Genomic DNA, 13,691 nt, shown 5'->3' with positions numbered 1-13,691 from the left:
AACAGTAGGTCAGACAAAATTACAATGGAAACCTTGCAGTTACTTTAAAGTGGTTACTTAAGACAGGGGAGCATTGGACACTGTTTTCAGAGCAGGTTTCGCTGCGTGTTTGAAAAATGTTCCTGAATATATATGAATTTGAGAGTCCAGTTTATCCCTGAAGGAGCCACTTTAATCTCCAAGTAAATGATTTCTATTTTCTAATCTCTTTTCCCCACACCCCATCTTTAGCCAATATTTTCTTTCTTTCAAAAATGAAATTAAAATGTAAGAAAGAAACTTTACATAATGCTTAGGGCTTGTCCTAAGGTAACAAAAGCCAGGAAAATCAATGCTAAGACTGACATTATTGGAGCAGGAAAAGGAGGAAAGTCTTATAATTGGGTATGAATGACTAGAAGCAAATTTGAGATACTCCTGTATCCTAAATTAGAGAGAGACAGACTGAAATTTCCACAGCTAACTTCCATTGTTTCCTTCTTCCTCTTATTAGACTCAATTATGCTCGGAAATCTTGTACAAATTAGGGTCAAGAGAGCAGTAGGAGATCCCCTCTCTCCTGCTTCAGCAGAGGGAGATCTGAAGTTGCTCCCAGCCCTTGTTTGTTTTCTCTTCACCTCTGCTTCTTCCATTCTGCTCCCCTGCTGCTCTGCATATGCCAAATCCTGCTCTCAGAGGTGCTCATCTCCAGCATTTCAAACATCAGGATTTCAGTCAGTTTCACTGTGCTGCTAGTTACACTCCAGGTGAAGCTGTGTGCAGCAACAGCACAGCCCAATACAGGGAAAGGAGATGAGGAAAACAATAGGGGAGAAAGGCCATAAGGGGAGGGTAAAAGAGTTCTACTAGGACCAAGATTCACAATGAAATGAAAAACAAACTCAAAGTTTCAAAACTGGAGGAGGTTCTTCCACATGGCTCCATTTCCTCAAAAGGGACATTTTCTCTAAACGTCTTCAATACATTGGATGGGTACATATGAGAGTAGAACTCGGGGCCTTCCACTTCATATTATACTGAGATGAGCACAATAGCAGCGTCCAATACCAGTGACTTAACCTCTCTGGATACGTCTACACAGCTGCAGAGAGTCAGTCTTGCAGCCTGGGTTGACTGACTCACACTAGCAGGGCTCAGGCTAGCATACTGAAAATAGCTGTGTACACATTGCTTTGACATTTGTGCTTGGACTGGCCCTCTGAAGCCTATGGATGGGAGTGGGCTTCAGAGCCCAATCTCCAAACTGAGCTGGAACATCCATATTCCTATTTTTAGCATCCTAGCGTGAGCCCCACTAGCACAAGTCTGTCAACCCAGGCTGTAAGACTCGCTCCCAGCAGGTGTGTTGACATACCCCATGTCTCCATTTCCTCACTGGTAAAATGGGGATCATAAATCACTGGTGTCTGTAAATTGTTTTGAGATCCTCAGTTGGAAGGTGCTATAGAAGTGCAACATTATTTTTATTTCTCACTGGTCTAATGAAAACAAAAAATTCTAGTCCTTCGTATTGCCCCTGCAAGGGTCCTGAATTCCCATCCAGTTTGTTGTTGTATGGATAACTACACAAGACTGCTCTTTTTATACCCTGGCTTTGGGTCACTACTGTGATTCTTTTTTCCCCAATAAGTGTAATTGATTACTCAGACTTTTATTTGTTATTACCTAAAGTGCCACATTCTGCCTGTAACTGGCTTTCTAAATGGCTTTCTTAAAATTCTTTGAAGTTTCTTGTTGCTACATGACTTGAAGCAATGCCTTTATATATGAACCCAAATCCATTTTGGAAGCACAGTTTTTACACCAATACAGGGCCAGATTCTGCCCTGACTTGCACGTTATACCAGAGAATGTCGAAAGAGGCAGAGATATAATAGGAAAACCAACTGACATGAGGGTATAAAATAATGCAGAGCCCCCTACCTTTCCTTACATGCTCCTAATAGATTATTTTTCTTTTCCTCTCTCCAGGTATAAATTTGGTATACTCATTCCAAATATCACTTTATCATTTATACCCATTTTTTCACTAACATACATGAATGCATAATTAACTGGCATGTAACTCAGTCCACTATTTTGGGTTAAATGAAGGGGCACCTGTTTTACCACAAACCCTCATTGTTAGTTGCTTTTCCTCCATCCCACATCTGCCCTCTTCAGGCCAGATTTTTAAAAGAACTCAGCTCCCAGTTAGGCATCAAGACAAGCACAGAACATAAGAACGCCATACTGGGTCAGACCGATGGCCCATCTAGCCCGGCATCCTGTCTTTGAACAGTGGCCAATGTCAGATGCTTCAAAGGGAATAAACAAAGCAGGACATTTATCAAATGATCCATCCCCTGTTGTCCAGTCCCAGCAGCTGGCAGGAAGAGGCTTTGGGACAGCCAGAATATGGGGTTGCATATCTGACCATCTTGGCTAATAGCCATTGATGGACCTATCCTGCATAAATTTATCCAATTCTTTTTTGAACCTAGTTATAGTTTTGGGCTTCACAACATCCCCGGCAACAAGTTCGACAGGTTGACTGTGCGTTGTGTGAAGAAATGCTTCCTTTTGTTTCAAACCTCATGACAATTAATTTCATTGGGTGACCTGTAGTTCTAGTGTTATGTGACGGGTCAAATAACATTCCTTATTCACTTTCTCCACACCATTCATGATTTTATAGACCTATCATATCCCCCATTAGTTGTCTCTTTTCCATGCTGAACAGTCCCAATCTTTTTATTCTCTCCTCATATGGGAGCTGTTCCATAACCCAATCATTTTTGTTACGTTAGCAATGGAAAAGGTAGAGAGAAAAGTATCTTTTTTGAGATGGGGTGATCAGAACTGCAGACAGTATTCAAGCTGTGGGTGTACCATGGATTTATATGTTGGCATTATGATATCTGTGATTATATTTTCCAATGTGCATTATTTTTCAATTATCAACATTGAATTTCATCTGCCATTTTGTTGCCCAGTCACCCAGTTTTGTGAGCTCTCTTTGTAACTTTTTGCAGTCTGCTTTGAACTTAACTATCTAAGCAATTTTATGTCATCTGAAACTTTGCCACTTAACTGTTTTCCCGTTTTTCCAGATCATTTATGAATATGTTGAACAGTACTGGTCTCAATACATATCCCTGGGGACCACCACTATTTACTTCTCTTCATTCTGAAAAAACCTGTTTCCTATTTTTTAACCAGTTCCTGATCCATGAGAGGACTTTCCCTCTTATTCCATGACTGCTTAGTTTGCTTCAGAGCCTTTAGTGAGGGACCTTGTCAAAGGTTTTCTGAAAGTCCAAGTACACTATATCCGCTGAATCAGCCTCTAATTGCCAGGATCGCCTCTGGATCAAGCAACTGAAAATAGCTCAACATATTGAGAGCTGATCTATCTTGAAAATCTGGCCTTTATTTCAATGCCTAAATGGGAGCCAAGAGTTTTTGAATATCTTCTCCCAAATGTGTAAGCTGCATTCATTTTTAAGCTGCTGCGGCTGCCAAAGTCTGAGCAGCTTACAACCAGCTACTAACACACACCACAGTTATCTCACCACTGATTTTGGGCCAGAGGGTTCCATGAATGACGCATTCACTTCCAAATTTAGACTTGGTCTATCATAGCTTCTTAGATCAAAATAGTAGAGTTAGTGCACGGGTCTTACAAATCAGGAAAACAGAATTCTATTCATGTTCTTGTAGTAGGCCCATTGTTGTGCTATATGGAGTGACCTTTAGGCCTTTGTAAAAGCGGATTTTGTGCAAAGAAACATTTGGTGAAATTCAATTGGAAAAAAATCCAAGCATGGAGAAAAATGAAGTAGCTTTAGAGTTTAGGATCTGTTCTGGCATACTGTGGAGACCTCGTTAAAGTTTATTCCACTCTTTTTTGTAATAAATAACTCACGTCAGTAAATTGGTAAGAGGTAAGAAGGGCCTGTAGTAGAAAAAGAAAGGAAGTGTATACATTTCTGGCCTGAATAAGAATTTTAGGCTGACTGAGGTTTGCAGTTGATAACTGCAGAAAAACACATTGAATCCTGAAAGATGGTTCCTGGCAAAAAAAAGTGTGTACTGCAAAGATGTTTTCCTTGATTCTCCTAAATTATCTTATTATGGCTATGAAGGATTTTCACCCTTTACTTATCTCCATTGCATTGTTGTTTAGAGGGAGACGATTTTGAAAAAACAAAAATATTATTAAGACAATAGAATATCAAATATTGCAAAGCTGTAATTGTGGAATCTATATGCCCTTCAGGTCCCCCTAAAGACTGAGACACAAAAGTGCATTGGATTGAAGCTAGGCCCTGGTTCTACAAAGACTTAGATTGGTGAGTATTGTGATCTCAGAGGGGCTATTCGTGTACATAAAGTTACGCACGTGCATTAGTCTTTGCAAGATAATGGCCTTATTCAGCAAATTTCAACACCAAGTCAGTGTGATATTTGTTTACTGGAAATATTTCAGCCATCACAACTGATTTTAAAAGTAGTACAAATGGCAACTAAAAAAAAGTTGAGAATTCCTCAGATCAAAACACATAAATCACTTTGAAAGGGATTTCTCCAAGTCATTTTTAATGAAACTGACAAGCAAACAAACTCTGTCTTGCTACTTTCACTGCCAACGAAAGGTTTACTGCTACAGTGTGGTGGCAGCCTGACAAACTCTTACTGTTGTGATGACTTAGTGAGCATTGCAATTGTCCCAGAAATATCATGCATTTCCATCAGGGTAAAGGCGTTCAAATACAAACAAAATTAAGTGCCTAAAGGAGGAATGGAGGAACAAGAATTTATCAAGGTTGCCTGTGATTTATGAGACGTAATGATTATGGGGCCCAGACAGCGTGAAGAGATGATTCTATTTATCATCTTCTCCCTGATAGCTATGTGATAGAAACTAGCATCAATATATCATCAAAATATTAAACTGGTGGCCCTGCAGTCTGGCATTTATTTAGGGAGATGTCACTGCTGCAGGTGTCAGTGATGGAAGGGAGGACAAGTTAATTACCTCTTCACCAATCTGGATCTCCCGGACTGACCGAAGTAGAAGCTGGCGTCCCTCAAAAACAATCACACAGTTTGGGTCACAGCTGTGGTTCACAAGAGACATGCTGGCAGGGGGTGGGAGGAGAAACAGAGAACATTAGAGAGAAAGATCCTCCACTGCCAGTACCTCCTGAATTATTTAACAGGAGCTGACTGAGTTACATCTAATGCACCAGGCAATCGGTTTATCAAACAAAGAAAATCCCTGGTAATCAAGTGTGGTCGGTTAGGTGAAGAAAATGAAGGTTTAGAAGATTTATATTAATTAATAATAGGAGCCCCGACTTGATCATTCTCCTTGATCTGCACATGTAATCATTCCGCCTTCTCACTGTTCTGCATGGAAAGGGCGGGGGTTGCTTCCTCCCTATGAGGGCTCTGTGTAAGGGGAAAGGTGTGGGCCAGGGCAGAGTATATAGGCTGGAGACAAGGGAATGTGTTTCATTCCCATTGCTCTCCCACCATATAGAATTCAGGGTAGAAACGGAATACATCCTGGAACTGTATTATATTTCTGTAGGTGGTACTGAAGGCATCAGGGATCCAACACCTCCCTTCGGATATTCTGGCCTCCAGAGGATCCATAGGATTTGTGGGGTGGCACTGCAGCCTGTTCCATGGTATGTGGGAGAGGGGAGTAGTACACACATGCACAAACACATATGCTCTCCCATAGAACAATTTGGGAGGAAACTCTGAGGAGAGCCTCACTGAAATCTTCTTTCCTTAGCCCCCTCTATTGGAGGAGATGGTTTACAGTAATTTGTCTCTCTCTCTGTTTTGCATTCCCATGTGACGATGTCTTAGCACTGAATGTGACTCTACCAGTCAGCCCGCAATTGCATAACACCCAGGGCAGAAGCTTGCCCTGTCATGGTGATGGTCTACCGAACCCTTCATTAAAGAATTCCAGTATCATCAGGGTGGAATCGGATTTTGGCTCACAGCCCTTGTCCCTGTACTAACAAGTAAATTCAACCCAGCACCTTTGTGTAAACCCACATTAACAAAATGTGGCTCTCTGTCCCTTTCCAGTAGTTAGACTGTGTACAGAGGTTTATGCTATTGCCTTTGAGGTAATGGGTCTGGTCTGTTAGCTCAAGCAATAGATGCTCATGAGTTTAGATCCAGAAAGGCTATAGTTCAATTCCCATGGAAAATTCAACTAGGATGGTTCTTATTCTGAGTATCTCTTGGATAACTTGCTTTTTGATTGCTAATAGGGGGTATCTACCACTTAGCCACCAACCACCTCTCTGCCAATGTCCATCTTTGACTACTAGGCCTTCAGGCAGACATTACCAAGGGACCACGGAGGACTGGATACTGAGAGAAGGTATGTGACCAGGGGAAATGGGATGGGATGTGATCTCTCCAGGAAAAAAGCTGACGCACTGAGTGCCAGATCCTGCATGGTCACACCTCTTTTCCCATGTTCTGGAGGACGTTGAGAATGAGAGGGAGCCCGTAAAATACATTCAGCAGATCTCCAATCCAGTTAACAGAGAAGGAGACACCAGGAGGGAAGAGCAGCTGTGTGATGTGAAACCCTCCAAAGCTGTACATGAAAGGGAGCAAGGATAGACTGGCCACCCTGCAGGACTCCTTTCTTTCTTGATCATACTCAGCGGATTCAGTGTTGATGGGAGTGACCTTTCTGTCACCCAAAATGGAAGCTGTTCTGGTAGACCAGGTGGAAGGCTTTGCCAAGGGTTGCACTCAACCATTTCTGGCTCCAGTCCTGCACTGAACCATACAGAAGCCCCTATGAATCATGAGGAGGTCAAAGAAACCTATCTAGGTAAGGGAGCTCTCATCTGACCATCAGCCCATGTGCACTAAGGAGATAGCTGGCAACAGGAGGACAGAACACCAACGTCTAAGATTTGTACCTTATCCATTTCTAATGCATCTTTTCTGAGATGAGGCGATCAGAACTGCATGCAGTATCAAGGTGTGGGCGTACCAAAGTGTCATTATAATATTTTCTTGATTACTCTTAATTTTCATATCTAAAATCCTATATTCCCTTTCAATGTGACAAAAAGAAAGGTGGTGGGCTGCAAAAACCCTATTCTTTCAAGGAAATATTTACCCAAGCTTCTTGCTACTTTCTTAAGAAGCCCAAGTCTCATGTTTTGGCGGCAAAATTTATCCTTACCCCTGCCAGGAAGAGATTAGGGTCTCCATGAGAACAAGAATTCAGGTATAAAGAGCTGTCCTGTCTAAATTATGTTAAAACTCTGCAATTAGGAGTTTAAAAATATTTTTAAACCCAATCATGTTTTTCCATGTTCTTGTAATTTATTTGCATTTCCTAATTTCTTATTTAGCTATGGTATCGGCTACTTCAGTGACCCCTCTAGCTAGCTAGCTAGAAATAAATAAATAAAGCCACACACAGAGTTTTTGCCTGTGAATGAAACAGTGTCCACAGTACCTGGGATACAGGCCAACACCAACATCCTGCATTTCTCCATTACTGATGGTGAAACAGTTACAGGTCACCTGTAAAAACAAGGGGGGAAATCCAGGATTACCAGTGTTATTTAGAAATGTCATACCCAAGTGAAAGAAACTTTCAAAATAAAATGCAAGGGCATTTTGGTAATCAGATTGCAGATATTCAAGCCCAACACTGATACTCTTTCATTTTAGAGCAATCACATCTGGGACACACACTCCTGTAAAACTACAGTCAATTAAGAGCAGAAATATTAGTATCCTGCAAAAATGTGAGGTTAAACACATGCAGAGGCCCTATTTTCCTGTCTAGGGGGGAGGAAAATACATGAAGCCTGAAAAGCCTGGCATATAGACAATATAGTGGGGAACAGTGGCTGTTGTGGCTATACAGAGTAGCTGTTTCAGACCAGACTTGCGTCAAGCTGCCACAGTACAGTTTATGAAAAACAGTGGAGCCCCAAGAATGAACCACAGCTTTGAGGTGAATAGCTACACTGACTGGGGAAATACGGCTTATGCCTGTGTAAACACAAAGTGAGTACCTGATGGGTGATCTCTTGCATGACATTTATTTTCATGAGTGGGGAAAGGAGGGATAACTCAAATGGGGAAGGTACAAGATATCTTATTTTAATTATTCTCACAGAAAAAGAGAAATATCTTCTTCCATTTTATATCGCATACCCAACTATATAGTGTTTTTTTCTCTCATACAGTTTTCAGGGTTGAAATGGATTTAGAACCGAGATGAGAAAAGTAATAATTGCTTGCAACTAGAGAAGGCCCCAAACTAAAACCCTGGATCTGAACTTTGGTGGTGTTCAAAATCCAAACCTGGATCCAAATTTTGCAAATGACCACTGTTATAATGTATCGACCCAAAAACTAGAATGCGAAGGGAGGTCAGAGTATCGCCACCCTTAGTTCTGCGCTGCCTTCAGAGCTGGGCAGCCATAGAGCGGCAGCTGTTGGCCAGGCACCTAGCTCTGAAGGCAGCGCCCCACCACTAGCAGTGCAGAAGTAAGGGATACCATAATAATACCATACCATGCCACCTTTACTTCTGTGCTGCTGCTGGAGGCGGCTCTGCCTCCAGAGCTGGGATCCCAGCCAGCAGCCGCCGCTTTCCAGCAGCAGCGCAGAAGTAAGCAGGGCTTTGGAGCGGAGCCTGGAACAGGAGCACAGACCAGTAGGTTTTTGCCCGGAGCTGGACCAGAGCCAGAGCAGAGCAATTCAAAAATTTGATTGCTCCAAATCCCTGGAAGTAAGGGTAGCAGTACCGCAACCCCTCCCCCCCCCCCCACACACACACAATGACCTTGCGACCCCCCCACCCCAACTCCTTTTGGGGTCAGGACTCCTACCATTACACCACCATGAAATTTTAGATTTAAATAGCTGAAATCATGACATTTATGATTTTTAAAATCCTATGACCATGAAATTGACCAAAATGGACTGTGAATTTGGTCCCTTTTCTTTGCAAAGATTTCTGTTTAAAGGAACATGACTAGTTATAACAGTCTATAAGGGTATATCTACACACTAAAGAAAAACCCGCAACTAGCCCCTGCCAGCAGACTTGGACTTGCAGGGCTCAGGCTGCGGGGCTATTTCATTGCTGGGTAGACTTCTGGGCTCGGACTGAAGCCCAGGCTTTAGGACCATGAGGGGGTGGGAGGGTCCCAGAACTTGGGCTGCAGCCCGAGCCCAGAGGTCTACACAGCAACGAAACACCTCCGCAGCCCAAGCCCAAGTTGGGTTTTTCTTTTTCTTTTCTTCCCAACACATACCCTAAGAGAAACAAGAAAAATGTCTGATTTTTCTCTTTTCTTTAAGTTTGATTTTTCCATTGGCATTGTTAATTCTCTGCAGAGGGGGAAAGAGAGTTAGTGCAGAGATCTGGCAGGTGTGAGTTTTGATAAATCACTGAGTTTCTTCATACAATATAATCACCCTGAAATTCATGCCTAATTTAAAGAAATATATTTTTCAGTGTAATATTATATTTTACCTATGGAACTCACAAATTAATAATTGCCAGTGTGTTAACCATAAAGAGAAAAATAAAATTATCCTTCAGAATCTTCTAATAAAATCTGATTTAAATGAAGATATATGCAGTAAGGTATGCCTTTTAATGGTTAGATAATAATGATTAGTCTGTTATTTATGTAACCCTTACAAACATTCCTGATCACTTACAAAAAACATACATCTTAATTATTTCTCTCCTACAGATATTAGATATATAATACCAGACAACACTTCTGAATTAAGCTTAGGCCTTGTTAAGTAGCAATATATCTTACAAAAATATTGTCTTGACTTTGGTATATAGATTGCCAGGTTTCTTCTCTGTACGGATTATGCAATAAAAAAGGTCATTCATAGTAGATCCAAATTCATCCCCTCTCTCCAGAAAATCTGCTATTGTATCTCGCTCATCATCATCATCATCATCGAGTATTTACATTAACTCTGTTGACTCCTGAACAGTGCAGATTTTTTGGAGACCTTTTACTGTTTCCCAATAAGTCTAGTTATTTTTATAGTGTCGTGCGAAAAATTTTTACACACAAAGGGAAAATAACAAAATTTTACTTTCCCCTCTTTTTGTAAACATGCACAAGTTGTGGATTTTCATTACAAAATGTGTTTTACCGAGGTGAAAAGAAGATATGCTTCTAGACTCAAACACTGAACTTTGGGAAGTTTAAGTCCTGATAAGAAACTTGGTAACTCCAAGACTATTGAAATATACTTTTTTCAGGGCAGTTAGTTACAAGAAGCAAGTTTAGCTATAATGTTCACTGACAGGAATTATAACGTGTCAGAAGAAAGGAACACCCAGAGGATGACCAAGGCAAATTCTGAGTTCTAGGAGAGCTCTACCCTTTTGACACCCATAAGCTCAACAGTAGGATCCAATTGCCTTTGAGTCCCTGCCCACCTCAGTTCCATGATGAGATGTCTCTAGTCCTGAGATAACTAAACCATTTAAGGCTTAATCAGAACCTAGAACTGCACCTAGCAGCAAAGTGACAGTCTCTGAAGAGCCCCGAGCCCAGGTATAATATGCTCTTGTTATCTACCCTACCTTAAAAGCATAAGGGACATATTCTCTTCTGGCTGAAGCTTCTGGGTGCTTGTGGTGAAGTGTACAATTCCCACACTGGCCAACACAGGATTAATGAGCAGGTGGCCCTGCCCTGCCACACCAGTGAGAGAGATCTGATTTGGAGGGAGGAGCTTAAAAGGGAAAAGCACACCACAGTTGGCAGCAGAGCTAAAAGTGCTGTAAGAAATGAAAGGATATAGACAGAAATTTCCTTGAGTGAACAGGAATTCAAAAGCCTAGTACAGAACAATTTCAAAAAGGAATGACAAAAAATCTGGATCAACAAAAAAAGAGGAAGATGATTTTTTTTAATTGTGTCTTAGAGTTGAGGATAATGACATACATCAGGCTCAGGAAAGAAAAAATGAAGTATTTTTGTTTAGAGTACTTGCAGGCTATTGTGGCTTAAACAAAAATAAACAAACACAAAGATGGACTATGTGAGCACTGTAAGGCCGAAGAAACAATTGATCACCTTTATGGTTATGTAAGGACTTTGATAAAGAAAAATAAAAGATTTCTGAGAAATGTAAAAGGCATAAGGTAGCAAAAGTTACATTACATCATTTAGTAAAAATATTGGGGAAATGGGGTTGTTACAGTGCCCGGAAAACATAGGGCAGAACATAAACCATTAGGTATTTAGGAATTATAGTTGGTGGAGGATGTAAACCAGTGGTGGGCAACCTACGGACTGTGGGCTGCACGCGGCCCATCAAGGTAATCTGCTGGCAGGCTGCCAGACAGTTTGTTTACATTTGCACGGCTGCCCGTGCCATTTCCTGCAGCTCCCATTGGCCGAGAATGGCAAACCACAGCCACTGGGAGCTGCGGGCAACCACGCAAATGTAAACAAACTATCTGGCAGCCCCCCAGCAGCTTACCCTGACGGGCCGCAGGTTGCCCACCACTGATGTAGACCATCTAGTCAAGTCTGCTTCTCCATGAAATAGAAAAAAAGAAAAGTTGGTGGCAGATGGGAGAGAGGGCTGGTTCAAGGCAAGCGCTCCTCACCCAACTGCTCCCTGATGGCCGCTCCCTCAAGAAAGATACATCTTTTGAGGAGACTATTTCTCTATATCAGTCTGGAGTTGTGGCTCAGTTGTGGCTGCAACTCAACAAAAGCCTCTCTGATGGCAGAGGGATGAACCACATCCTGGGACAATTCATTTGTGTTTCTTTTGTATTTGTTGAGAACCCTGGAAAGGGCAAGGCTAGCTGTTCAAGGCTGAGGCTCTTACGACTGGTTGATGTGTTGGAACATCCAGTGTTACAGGGTGGCTTGCCTCTTAAGGGCTGGAAGGCTGGGGCTAGTCAGCCCTGGTTACAGAATGAGGCAAACCTGGGTTGAATCAGGTAATTCCCTGTAAAGGGCAGCAGATGCCTCCAGTGATGGGGGATGTTCAGGGAGATAAAATATTCCTAGGCATGACCAGGCTCCAGCAGAGATTCCTGGGACTGAGACTCCAGGCAGGGAGGCACTGGGAGTGGCCGGCTACAACAGGAAAGGTTCCAGGCAAGAAGGCCTGGGAGTAGGGTGATCAGAGACTGCTAGAGTGAGTAGGCTCCAGCAGAGTGTCCCGGGAGATGGGACTGAGACTATAGGCAGGAAAGGCCTGGGAGTGACAAGAGGGTAAAAAATGGATTTTGATTTGGGACACTGAGTTTTACTTTTGAGTTTGTTTTATCTGAATAAACCCAGACCCCAAGAAGGGATGTTGTGAACGGACAAAAGGAGTGTGTGGAGTTTAAGTCCTTTGAGGGAGAAAGTGTTAGCAGGGCACCCCAGAGACACTCCTAGCCACGAGTGGGTGCACGGGAGGCAGCTGACCCAGCTACACCCAGACATCACCGACCAAAGGCTCAAGTGAGTGCAGAGGCCCAGCCCAGAGTCCATGGGGTGCCCTGAGGAAGGAACCCAGTGACAGTGGCCTTCAAGAGTTGCCCAATGTAGGGCAAGTTACAATTCTATCCTTTCCATCTCAGGTACTTATATGGTCCCCATTACCATACAATAGGAGTGCCTCACCATCTTTGATGTATTTACCCTCACAAAACCCTGGTCAGGTAGTGAAATACTATCCAAATACTAATTATCCCTATTTTACAGATGAGGAACTGAGGTCAGAGAGTAAGTTACTTGTCCAAGCTTACATAGGAAGTCTGTGGTAGAGCAGAGAATTGAACTCAGGTGTCCTGAGTCCTAGGCTAACACCTAAACCATTCGACCATCCTTCCTCTCTCTTTAAAAGGAGGAGCGGAAAGCATAGACAACTGTGGAGAGATGCCTGTATGAAGTAGGCTAGAGGTACAATTGTGACAATAAAAGGTTAACCTTTGCCAAGACATACTACAGTTATTTCCAGGCCCAGATAGGGGAAAAAACCCCTGTGGTAATCTCACCTGTGTGGTAACTGTTGGCAAATTCTCATTTAAGGATGATCAAGCATGTATTTTGATCTACCATCTGCTGCTATGACTAGGTATCAAACAGGCAGCTCAAATGACCCTCTTATGGTTGGTTGGTTGTTTTTGTCTTTTAGCCTGGTTACGAAGATTTTTAAAAAGTCTATGGAAAAACCTCTACATTAAAAACATTTAAAATTAAACGAAACTTTAAGAGGATCCACAAATCAAAGGTAAATATCAGCACCTATCATTTAGAATTCTGCCTAAATATTCACTACATGAGAAGATGGCAAAGACAAGGGCTAGACAAGTTTATCATGCTTGTCTCTCTCAAGGAATGAAACCAAGAATGAATTTCGTTACACAGCATTTGAAGAAAACTCCAGCTCACAAAAAATCCTCAGGATTTCCAGACTTTTGTAAAGCCTAGACAATAGCTCTATTTGGTAAATCCACATGCTGCTGCAGAAGCAGCACAGTTGAGCAGCCTGTTGAGAGAGGAAGCGAGGTAACAGTTACTGATCAACACCTACTGTGGATAAAAACAACAAAGCAAACCCTCACTAATTACTACAGGAGACATTGTTTCTTGCGGCTTTCTTGATCATGCTGTTGAGAGTGTGTGCGCACACACTAA

General features: G+C 42.1%; 1 protein-coding gene across 3 annotated transcripts in view; it reads right to left on the bottom strand.

The window, feature by feature from the left end:
- The window catches only part of SMYD3 (SET and MYND domain containing 3), a 657,806-nt gene that overhangs the window by 116,724 nt on the left and 527,391 nt on the right, over nt 1–13,691 (bottom strand). For all 3 annotated transcript variants that reach the window (XM_054023872.1, XM_054023870.1, XM_054023871.1), the window contains exons 6-7: nt 7,499–7,566; nt 5,021–5,123 (exon numbers count right to left, since the gene is read on the bottom strand). In XM_054023872.1, coding sequence (XP_053879847.1) covers nt 5,021–5,123; nt 7,499–7,566 — 171 coding nt within the window. The remainder of the gene's footprint in view (nt 1–5,020; nt 5,124–7,498; nt 7,567–13,691) is intronic.

The sequence above is a fragment of the Malaclemys terrapin genome, chromosome 3 (assembly GCF_027887155.1).
Source record: "Malaclemys terrapin pileata isolate rMalTer1 chromosome 3, rMalTer1.hap1, whole genome shotgun sequence".
Classification (NCBI taxonomy): Eukaryota; Metazoa; Chordata; order Testudines; family Emydidae; genus Malaclemys; species Malaclemys terrapin.
This window is presented reverse-complemented; position numbering and strand designations above follow the sequence as displayed.